The sequence below is a fragment of the Mus caroli genome, unplaced genomic scaffold (assembly GCF_978045245.1).
Source record: "Mus caroli unplaced genomic scaffold, Mus_caroli_1 scaffold_5, whole genome shotgun sequence".
Taxonomy (NCBI): domain Eukaryota; kingdom Metazoa; phylum Chordata; class Mammalia; order Rodentia; family Muridae; genus Mus; species Mus caroli.
Genome location: NW_028227260.1, coordinates 94,568,456 through 94,580,827, shown reverse-complemented (window position 1 = coordinate 94,580,827; position 12,372 = coordinate 94,568,456). Strand labels below are relative to the sequence as shown.

Below are 12,372 nucleotides of genomic sequence, written 5' to 3'. Positions count from 1 at the left end.
GATTTATTATTATTATTATTATTATTATTAAAGTTATTTGTTTATTTTCCACCCTGATTGTAGCTTTCCCTCCCCCCTCTCCTCCCAGTCACTTACTCTCACTTTCCCTCACCCTAATCTACCCTTTCTACTCCTCAGAAAAAGGCAGGTATACCATGTGTCTTAGTCAGGGTTTCTATTCCTGCACAAACATCATGACCAAGAAGCAAGTTGGGGAGGAAAGGGTTTATTTGGCTTACAGTTCCATACTGCTGTTCATCACCAAGGAAGTCAGGACTGGAACTCAAGCAGGTCAGAAAGCAGGAGCTGATGCAGAAGCCATGGAGGGATGTTCTTTACTGGCTTGCCTCCTCTGGCTTGCTCAGCCTGCTCTCTTATAGAACCCAAGACTACCAGCCCAGGGATGGTCCCACCCACAGGGGCCTTTCCCCCTTGATCACTAATTGAGAAAATGCCTTACAGTTGGATCTCATGGAGGCATTTCCTCAACTGAAGCTCCTTTCCCTGTGATAACTCCAGCTGTGTCAAGTTGACACAAAACTAGCCAGTACATCATGGTTATATCAACCAGCCTTGGCATATCAAATTGCAGTAAGACTAGGCACATCTTTTCCAATTGAGGCTTAAACAAGGCAGCCCAGTAGTGGAAAATGGTTCCAAAGGCTGGTAACAGAGTCAGAGAAAGCCCCTGTTCCAGTTGTTACAAGTTCCATACAAAGACTAAGCTGCACATTTGTTACATATATGCAGAGTACCTAGGTCCATCCCATGCATGCTGTCGTCTGGTTGGTGGATCAGACTCTGTGAGCCCTTATGAGCACAGGTTAGTTGGCTCCTTCAATCCTTCCTCCCCATCTTACACAGGATTGCCCAAGCTCCACTTTATGTTTGGCTGAAGGTCTCTGCATCTGTTTCCATCAGTTGCTGGATGATGCCTCTCTGATGAAGGTTATGCTAGGCTCCTGTCTGCAAGTATGTATCATTAACAGTGTCTCATGGCATGAGTCTCAAGCAGTCACTGGCTGTCCCTTCCCTCAAATTCTGCTCCATCGTTTTTACCTCTGTATATCTTGTAGGCAGGACAAATTATGGGTCTAAGGTTTTGTGGGTAAGTTGAGTCCCAATCCCTCCATTGGAAGTCTTGCCTGGTTACAGGACATGGCCGGTTCAGTCTCCATGTCTTCCATTGCTAGGAGTCTTAGCTAGAGTCATCCTCATAGATTCTTGAGCGTTTCCAGTGTCCTAGGTCTCTGGCTGGTCCCAGAATTTCCCCGCTATCAAAGAATGGATAAAGAGAAGGTGGTACATTTACACAAGAGAGTATTACTCAGCTGCTAAAAACAATGACATCATGAAATTTGCAGGCAAATGGATGGAACTAGAAAAGTATAGTCCCCGCTCCACCTGGGGATCCATCCTACATACAGTAGCCAAACCGGGATGCTATCTAGGATGCTGGGAAGTGCTTGCTGACAGGAACCTGATATAGCTGTCTCCTTAGAGGCTCTGTCAGAGCCTGACAAATACAGAGGCAGATGCTCGCAGCCAACCATTGGACTGAAGGGACTGAAGGAGCTGAAGGGTTTGCAGCTCCATGAGGGGAGCAATAGTGTCAATCAGTCAGATCCTCTGGAGCTCCTGGGGACTGGACCACCAACCAAGGAGTACACATGGAGCGACCCATGGCTCCAGCCACATATGTGGCAGAGGATGATGGCCTTGTTGGACATCAATGGGAGGATCAGCCCTTGGGCCTGAGGGGGTTTGATGCACCAGTGTAGGGGAATGTTAAGGTGACAAGGCAAGAGTGGGTGGGTGGGGGAATCACCCTCATAGAGGCAGGCAGAGGTGGGAAGGGATACGTGGTTTCCAGAAGGGACACCTGGAAAGGGGATAACATTTGAAATGTAAATAAAGAAAATATCCAATAAAATAAAAAAAATTGAAAAAACAAAAAGGAAAATATCCTGAGTGAGGTAACCCAGACCCAGAAAGACAATATGGTATATACTCACTTATAAGCAGATATTAGGCATAAAGTACAGGATAACCATGTTACAATCCACAGAGCCAAAGAAACTAAATAATAAGGAGGACCCAAGGGAGGACTCTTGATTCTCACGAAGAAGCAGAAATAGATTAAATATCGGGGTGGATGGAAAGAGGAGACTGGATGGGGGAAGGATGGGGATGAGGAGGGATGAGGTGGGGGGATGGAGGGAGACTGTACTGGAAGAGACAAATGGATTGGGGAATTTATATTCTTCATGGATTCTCTGTGTTTGAATCAATTCTTGTTATATAACTTTTCTGTTTTGTTTTGAATGTGGGTGTCATGCAGCCCAAGATGGCCTCAAACTCACTATGCAGTACTGGACCAAGTCAGAGGAGAGTATCAGGTTCCCTGAAACTGGAATTATAGATGTTTAAGAGCTACCATATGTGTACTAGGAACTGAACCCTGGTCCACTAAAAAAGCAACAAGTGCTCTTAGCAACTGAACCATGCTTCCAATCCCTATAAATTATTTTTGATATGTAATTTGTCATCATGTTGGCCAGTGGATACACCTTCCCAAGGGTCTTTTGTACTCTTGCCATCAGTTCTGGTGCAACCAAGATGCTTGCAGCTCATCACACATGTGTTTTACTAGGAAATACTCATCTAGTAAAGCAATTTACAAACACATTTTAAAAAGTGAGTTCCTATTAAAATTTCCAATTTCCAGGGGTTTTTTTTTGTATTTTTGTTTGTTTGTTTGTTTGTTTACATTTTCTCCTATTTACACTGAAGACCAGGATCTGTGGAACTCATTTCTTATTTTTGTTGTCTTATAATGTGAAAGCTTGTAAACAATACATATATGAAAGGGGGAAGACTGCTCTCAGTACAGGAACTGCACCCAGCTGAGAGTTCAAGAGAGATCATAAGACATGGGTGTCACTAAGCACAAAGTAGTTAAAAGTGACTCACCTGGCCCAATCCAGCTTTAAGTTCATAACCAAATATAGTGCAATACATTTTGCATTTAGTCTGGCAAAAAAAAGACTCACACTCTTGGCTTTATATTTATCCACTAGTTAAAACGAGAATAACTGAACCTGGCAAATGTTAGTGTTATTGTTGTAGACCCACGCTCCCTACCCCCTTGCTGAAGGCTTTTGTGTTTGTTCCCCAACTGTTGAATTCAGTAGTGAGGGTTCTAACTTCATCAATGAAATAACCTACTAATGGAGACAAAAATTGATAGAATTCTTGAGAGGTTGCCAAAAATATGTTGGTGAAAATGAGTTGTTAAGTATTCAAGGTACCTTCAAGGGGTACCTTGTCCCTACACCCTTCCTTTTTCTCTGTTTCCTTACTGGCTGCCATGAAGTGATTATCAACTCCTATAGGCTCCTACCTCTATAATGTGTTTGCCCTGAATCAAGCCTATAGGAAACTGAGCCCATCCACCAAGGGCCAAAATCTGTCTTCCTTGTAAGTTATTAGAAGGTATTTGTTACATCAATATAAAGCTCTGACTGTCATGTGACTTTTCCTAAGGAAACATAAAGAAATGTCTACTCACTCACTCCAGAATAAGAAAACACTGACAGACCAAAGAAAGTGTTCCATCTTGGAAAATCGGTGAGTTCATTGGGTTACTGCCAGGAATGTGGGGGACTCAAAGAGAGCCACACTAGTGGGAAGACCCTGGGCAATTTGTGGGCAGCTACACCACTAAAGAGTTCCACCAATAGCGTGGGTGACTCACAAGAAGCTATAGCACTAAAAATGCCACCCACAGCATGCATAATTCATAAAAAGCTATACCAGAGAAAAGTCCTTTCCACCAGTCAGCCTTCCATCTCCCACACAGGACCTGTGAGACCCATGATCTGCTTGTTTCTTTCCTTATTAGTGAGTGTTGTTTTGGGGTCATTCACAGCTATTCTGATTCAATATTGCAATTGCCATGTCCATACTAGAGGAAACAGCTACTAACATACCCCTATTAGAAACTTTAGTGCTGTTTGACGACTTCTTTTTTTTCAAGCTTTCCCCTGGCCTTCTTTCACATCCACCATGGGCTGTGTGAGATTTAGTAGGTTTTTGTTGTTTGTTTGTTTGTTTGTTTGTTTTTGTCAACTTGACACAAGCTAGGGTCATCTGGGAAGAGGAAACCTCAACCAAGTAAATGCCTCCATTAGTCGGGGCGGGGTGCATTTTCTTGATTATTTATTGATGACAGAGAGCCCAGTCCACTTTAAGAAATGCCACCCTGGGCAGATGGTTCTGAATGGTATAGGAAATTAAAGTGAGGGACCAGGGAGATAATTCGGTAGGTAGAGGCACCTGCTGCCAAGATTGACAATCTGATCAGGTTCAATCCCTGGGAGCTACATGTAGAAGGAGAGAACTGACTCCCACATGTTGTCCTCTGACCTCTGCATACACACACACACACACACACACACACACACACACACACACACACATACACAAATACTAAAATATAATTTAAAGAAAGCAGACAAGCTATGAGGAGCAAGGGTAGTAAGCAGTGTTTCTCCTTGGCCTCTGCTTCAGTTCCTGTTTCCAGGTTCCTACTTAAGTTCCTGCCATGACTTCCCTCAGTTATGGTCTGTGATGTGGAAGCATAAGCCAAATAAACCCTTTCCCCTCCAAGTTACTTTTGGTCAGTATTTTAGGACACAACAGAGAAGCTAACTAGGACAAGCTGAGATGCAGTTGGTAGTATAGTGAAGAGTTTTATCTCTAAAGATGTTTTAATATTTAATTGTGATCAAATGACCACAACAAAAATTTTGCCATGTTAAGCATTTCTAACTGTATAGTTCTGTGGTGTCACGTATGTGGACATAGTTATGAAACATCACAACCATTTATCACTAGAGCCTCAACATCTTGTTAAACGAGACTCTGGTCCCATGAATCACTAACCCCATGCAGTTCTCTCTGGGCCCTGGCATCCATCCTTCCTTCTTTTTATGAGTTTGACTACTCCAGGGACTACATAGTAAATGGAATCCAATTGTAACTGAGTTTGGAAAATATACCTCTTTTAAAAATATTTTTAAACTAAACAGGAGATAGTAATCAAGGGGAAATCCTTACAATCTAAGACTTGATTCTTCACTAGATTGTAAAAATGAAACTGGTTTGGAATGTGAGTTTTTTTCAAGCAAAAAAAAATATGTTGAGAAACTGGGTTTGATGGCAAGTGACTATAGTTTCAGTTTGGGAAACTGGGGCAGGAAATGTGTTTGAGCCCTGGAGTTTCAAACTAAATCTCTAACATCGGGGTAAAAAGCCTGGCATGGTAGTGCCCAGCACTGAAAAGGCCAGATGATCCAGAGGCTTTTTTTTTCATTAATTTTTGTTACATGTATATTCCTAAATATGACCTGCTCAGTCTGTATGTTACTTGAATGTTTATGTCTTCAGGACTGGCCATTTGGTATAGGATAACCAATTTGTGTGTTCTTCGCTGGGGAAGACTATTTATTTCTCTTACTCTCAATGTTGCTTAGTGTCCTTTAGTTCTTTGTGTAGGGTTGAATCATCCTAGGTTTCCCTGCCCCCATTCACGTTAGCTTGTTTTATTGTTGTTGTCCATCTTTAGCTCATGCTTGGGCAGTCATGTCAGTGAGACTTTATTGGTGTCGTTTCTGACATTTCTAGGAGACATACTCTCACAGCAAACTCCCTAGTCCTCTGGCTATTAAAATCTTTCTGAGCCTTATGTACAAGAGTGGTTTTTAGATGTATCTACAATTCTGCATTTTGATTGGTTGTGGTTTTCTGGAATGGTCACATGCCTTTAGTCCCAGCACTCAGAAGGCAAAGGTAGTCAGATCTGTGTGAGTTTGAGGCCTGCATGGTCTACACAGTGAGTTCCAGTTCTGCCAGGGTTACATAGTGAGACACTGTCTAAAACAAACAAACAAACAAACAAACAAACAAACAAAAAATACAAGTCTGGCAACCAGAGTGCATACCTTGAAACCCACATAAAAGTGTAAAAAAAAAAAACAAAACCAACTCCAATAATTTGTCATGAAGTCCAAGGGTGTAGCTTTGTAGTAGAATGCTTGCCCAGTATGTATACGTTCCACCCCCAGCCTCAATATCCATTTCAACTTCAGCCTGAGTAAGAAAGGTTGTTACCTTTTTTTGTGTGGGGAAGGAGCAAGTTGGAATTATGGGCTAGATATTTCTGGTAGACATAGAGATCTTCTGATTTTGGTAAGCTGTGTTTTCTAAGAGTTTGTCTATTTTACCATCCAAGTTGGCTGGAATAAAGTTGTTTATAACAGTCTCCTTGAAAAATGTGTACAGTGGGGCTGGAGAGATGACTCAGTGGTTAAGAACACTTGCTGCTCTTTCAGGGGACCTTGGTTCATTGCCCAGCACTCACAAGATAGCTTACAACACCTCTAACTTCAGTTTCAGGGGGTCTGATGCTCTCTTCTGGCCTCCATAGGCACTGGGCATACATTTGATCCACATACATACATACATGTAGGCAAACACATACAGAAAATGAAAGTAAATGATTTTTTAAAACATGCACAAATTTGAGTCATTGACCTCTTCTTGTCCCTCTATTTTCCTCCCTAGATTTTTTTTATGTGTTTTATTACTATTTTGAAGATGTCAAAGGCAAAAGAGCAAATGATTCCTTGTCTTGTAGTTGGTCTTATTGATGGACTTGAGAGTTGAATGAGGGGACAGGCATTCACCAAAAGTCCTAATAATAGACTTATATAATAAAAGTCCTAACAAAATGAGTCTAAAAGCTGAATGAAAGAAAGTGTCAGGAAGCTCTCAGAATTCCTAATAAGTTCTCCTTGTGAAGGTGAAGCACTATCTACATACAGAGGAGCTTGGTGTCTGGGAGAACTTCTACCTCTCCTGAGCTCCAGAGCTATCTCTCAGTTTTGCCCTGCCTGCCCTTGTCCAATATTATACTTATGACATCTCACTGTAGTGCTTCAAAACCCTAGGGAAGGAGTTTAGAAGTGGGAGGGGAAAGAGGAGGTGGAATAAGGTATTGAGTTCTAAGTCTTGGAGTTCCTGTACTGTTGAGTGCTAATTGATGATTAGGGCTAACAGAAGATCAAGTCTTGATTTAGCTTAAAGCGGATTACTACCTTAGAAAGTACCCAAACATGTGTGAGGACATGTGAGCTCCCCAGCTCTAATGACAGCTCCCTGGAGCTCCAGAAAAAGGGTGGGTAGAAGGAGAGGGGCCTTGGAAATGGAAGTGAAGGGTGAAGGTGGAGAGAAAATGGGAGTGTAACAAGGGCAATGGTGAGGGTGGAGAGAGAAAGAACTCCGATGTCAGCATCCTTTTCTCTGCCTCATCCCAGCATCATTTGCCATCATTGTACCAGCTGGTATCCTGGAAGCCTGGAAGATTAGATGTCACACTTATCTCTAATCTATTTCTAAATGCCTTTATAAAGGATTGCTTATTAGGAGTTCTGGAAGCTGCCTGTCACCTTCATTCAGCTCCTCTCAGCTTCATCTGGCAGGTCAAGGACTTTATCAGCAACAGCCAGTAGCTGATTTTGCTAGAGAACAAGGAACCATTTGATAATTTCCTTTGACATTTTAAAAGTCTACCACCCTAGCCATTTTCAAATGGACAGTCCAGTGGGACTAAGCATGATCTTTTTTCTGGGCAGCTGTCAGTACCTCCAACTCCAGAATCTGTTCATTTTGGACAAGTTGTACCCATGAAACACCAACTGCCCTGTCCTCTAGCTCCTGCCAATCACCAGCCTATCTGCTATAAATCTGGCTACTCTAAGGACCTCCTAGAACTCAAGTATTTGTCTTTTAATGCCCGATTCATTTCATGGGGCTTCATATCCTCATGGCTATTCATGTTGCTGCATGTATCAGAACTTTCTTCCCTTTTAAAGCTGAGTAATGGGTATGCCATGTTTTGTTTAGTCATTCATCTGTTGCTGCACAATAGACTGATACCCACCTCATCTCAGTAAGGAATATGGCTGCTGTCAAGATAGTGGTACAAGTTTTTCTTTGAAACCTCTATTTTCAAGTCTTTTAGATCACACCCTAATTCCATGTTTAAAATTTTTCAGAACGAAGCTGGATCAGTTAATAGGGTACTTGCTTGGCATGCATGAAGCCCTGGGTTCAATCTCTGGAGCCACATAAGCTAGGTACTGTGATTATAATCTCTGTATTTGATGGGTAGAGAGAGGGGAATCCAGAGTTCAAAGTCATCTTTAGCTATATAACAAGTTTGAAACCATCTCACAACCCCCCCCATTTCTTGCTGCTAAACTGTTTTACACAGTGGTTTCACATCTCTACCTAGTTCTAGAACACTTGCTTCACCCTCAAGGGATTCCCAGTACCCATTAGAGAATCATGTTCCAGCTGGCAAAACGTCTCAGCAGATAAAGACACCAACATCCCTGAGACCCACATGGTAGAAAGAAAGAATTGACTCCCACAAGTTGTTCTCTTGTCCTCCACACACACGCCATGGCATGTACCGTCCCCCCACCACACACGTAATTTAACATTTTTTAAAAATGTATTTTTATTTTATGTGTATGAGTGTTTTGCTCTCAAGTATTTGTGAACCACATGCATGCAGAGCCCAAAGGGGCCAGAAGAGGACATTAGATCCCCTAGAACCAGAGTGACAGACAAGTGCCATCCACTTTGTAAGTGCTTGGAATGGAACCCGGGCCCATAGTCCTGGGACCTTGTGATCCATTTGGCTGCCAGAAAACATGTGGCACAGCACTCTGTGATCCATGCTGCTGCAGACTGCTACACACAAAGAAGCTTCTTATGCAGTGCTTTCAATGACTGCAGACTCAGAACTTAGAGTCAGAGACATTGAAGGTTTCTGTAACAATGCCTCTTGAGCCCCCAAAAAGAAATAATCCAGACAGACAGCTATCAGAGAGTCCTTAAAAATTGTGATAACGATGCTAACATGTAATTCTTCACAGTTTGATGACTTCTTGTGATGCTGATAAATGGGGAGGACAGTTTTCTTTAAGAAGCTGGCCACTGGGAGTCTGACTATGCTCCAATGAGTATATGGGCAGCACAAATTGGACTTGGTAGGGTTTTGGGGGAGGCGCAAGGGTGGAAGGGCAGACCTGAGAGGAATGGGAATCAAATGATCAGGGTTCATTGTATGAAATTCCCAAATAATTAATAAAAATAGTACATTGAGAAAAAATTAAAATAATGAATCTTTAAAAATATTCTAGATATTGGGAAAGGAGATGGGTAGACAAAAGAGGTTGGATTTGAGAAGTGCCCATGCTGACATATTATAACCAATTCTTCTAGTATATAAATCAATACACACTACTAAAATATTTTTTAAAGTCTTAATCAAAAGATTTATCATGAGTAACAAAAATTAAATTATGCAGAGCAGTGTTTAGGGTAACTTTCCATACATCTCTTAAATGATTAGAACTCTGGTGCATAGGTTCTGGGCTTCCTAATAAAATTTTCAATAATATAAATGAATACTTTTGAAATCCTGTATCACAAATGCTATTTAATTGAAAAGATAGCATCAATTTGCCCCACTCCAGGAACTTAGAAATAAAGATTAAATGATCAAAAAAAAAAGTTACTTTCATCTCCCTTCCTCTAATGTACTTATCTACTTTCTGTCTCAATGGATTTGCCTTCTCTTTATACTTGACATCATAGAATCATATCTAAGTGGCTTTTGGTGTGAGTTCTGTGTAGACACATGCTTTCTGGGCTGCTGCTGGGCAAGACTGTGACCAGGATTAAGTTACACACAGAGCCTCTAAGCTTGGTTCTTACACGGTTACATCAATTAATTCCAAGAGCCATTCTTGGGATGGGTAGCTACAAAGGTTCTACCTAGCTCCCAGGTTAAGGGTAGGGTCAAGAGTAGAATGGTACTGTAGAATGATAGCACAGAGGGTGAAGACATTAATTCCATCAGCCCACGAGTCTTTACTGAGCCCAAGAAGCTAACTCAAAGGAGATACTCCTCAAGGCAGCTGGATTCCAGGACCAAGTAGAGAGGAGCTAGTGGATGTGCTTCCTGAGGAGGCCACAGTAAGAAAGCAGGAGTCTTTTCTTGGAAGTGGTCATGTTCAAGTAATTAGTGTCTCCTACTAATTGTGAAGCCAGCAGCAGCCACACTGTTATGAGTAGAGGAGGACAGTGAGGCACCCTGTCTAGACAATGTGAAGAAGCAGGCAGCAGCCAGTTAAAGTCCAAGGACATATTGTGCATTTGAACAGGCAAAAGGGAAGCACATGTGAGCACCTTCAAGTACTGTGCCATGCTTCTGGGAAGACCTACATGGTCTCCTAGTGACAATAAGAGTTGCAGCTGGCAGAGATGAAGGATAAAGAAGGCTAAAGCCGAGAGAGGCAGTCAGCTCCTACCCCCTTTTCCATGGGAGCAATCCTGCTAACACACAATGTACCCTTGGGGCCCACCAACAAACTGCGACACAGTTGTGTTCCAGATGTCTGCTTGAAAGGTTTCCAGGAGCTGCTTTCAGCAGGGTCAGAGAAAGGAAGTAGACTGGAACTCTGGGCTGCTTCCCTACTCACACTCTGGTCCACAAACCCCATTTTCCTGATCCATAGTAGTAAAAAGAAATGGAACACAAACCCTTATAAATAAGCCATTGTAAACAAGCAAGAGCTACAGTGGCTGCCACAAGCTTTACTGCAAGCCAGGAATGGGAACAGTGGTGTGTGTGCAGGCAAATGGCCCTGAGCCACCCCTGTGGATTGGACTCAGAAACATGGAAGTGAGGGTAGGAGGGGATGATCTAAGTCCTGGGCCCAATTAAGAGATCAGATGGTGAAGGGTTTGGGGGCCTTTAAGGTAAGGAGGCCTGGGCTGATCCTGCAGGCTGATATAAAGTCCTGTAACCCCATAGGCAATGTGCCAAGTCTGACAGGTTCCAGAGACAGTTTTCTACAGCCATGGCCCAAAGGCTTACAGGTGAACAGACACTGGACCACTATGAGGATAGCACCCATGCAAGCATCTTCACCTATACCAACAGCAACAGCACCAGAGGTGAGCAACAGGTGCACTAGAGGTTCAATAAGCAGGCCAGGTCTCTCCTTAAAGCTTCCCTAGAACCTGGGGTTGGCAACAACCTAGCATTGCCACTGCGGTAGGAACAGGGATCTCAGGCCAAACTAGCTAGAAAGCACAAACTTTCTGTACTTCACCTCCACAGGATTGTTTTGGTACCTGTGCCTTCAATGAGACACAACACCTCTGTTTTCTGATGCCAAGGGGGTTGTTTTGTGCAAAGCTCCAAATGTCAAAGTAATGGAAGAGTATCATGAACGCAGGTCCTTATAAAACCCTAACTTCCATAGGTTTTATCTTATTTCATCTGTGATTCTTCCAACCCCTTTCTTCCTGATTATTTTTATTTTAAAAATTGTTTTTTAAATCTTTTATTTATTTATTTACACTCCAGATTTTATTCCCCTCCCAGTCCACCCACCAATTGTTTCACATCCCATATCTCCTCCCTGCCCCCCCCATCTCCACAAGGATTGTCCCCACCACCTACCACCTACCACCCACCACCCACCCCACCTGACCTCTAAACTCCCTGGGGCCTCCAGTCTCTTGAGGGTTAGGTGCATCATCTCTGAATGGAAACAGACCTGGAAGTCCTCTTCTGTATATGTGTTTGGGGTCTCATATCAGCTGGTGTATGCTGTCTGTTTGGTGGTCCAGTGTTAGAGAGATCTCAGGGGTCCAGGTTAATTGAGACTGCTGATCCTCCTACAAGGTTACCCTCCTTCTCAGCCTCTTTCAGTCTTCCCTAATTCAACAACAGGGGTCAGAAGCTTCTGTCCATTGGTTGGGTGCAAATATCTGCATCTGACTCTTTCAGCTGCTTGTTGGATCTTCTGAAAGATAAGAGAGAATGAAGATAGGTAGGTAGATAGATAGATAGATAGATAGATAGATAGATAGATAGATAGAAAGATAGAAAGAGAGAGAAAGAAAGAAAAGAAATGAAAAGATAAGATAAGATAAGATAAGATAAGATAAGATAAGATAGAGACAGACAGACAGAGAGTTGCATATAGATATCGGAGGACAACTTGGGAACATATGTGTAGAGGTCCGTGGATAACTTGGAGCAGTCAGTTCTCTCTTTCTACTATGTGGGACCCAGGATCAAACATCAAGCTTGGCAACAAGCACCTTTACCTACTAAGCCATCTCACTAGTTCCTCCTGATTCCTGATTCTTAGACATAAATCTAACACATTATATCCTTCTTTATTTAAAAATTAATTTTTTTACTTATTCTTCACTCAT

At 42.4% G+C, this 12,372-nt stretch overlaps 1 protein-coding gene across 1 annotated transcript in view; it reads left to right on the top strand.

Moving 5' to 3' along the window:
* Positions 1-11,000: 11,000 nt before the first annotated feature.
* Opn1mw (opsin 1, medium wave sensitive) overlaps positions 11,001-12,372 on the top strand; it is a 28,019-nt gene continuing 26,647 nt past the window's right edge. Inside the window, exon 1 of the mRNA XM_021153782.2 lies at positions 11,001-11,097. Coding sequence (XP_021009441.1) covers positions 11,001-11,097 — 97 coding nt within the window. The remainder of the gene's footprint in view (positions 11,098-12,372) is intronic.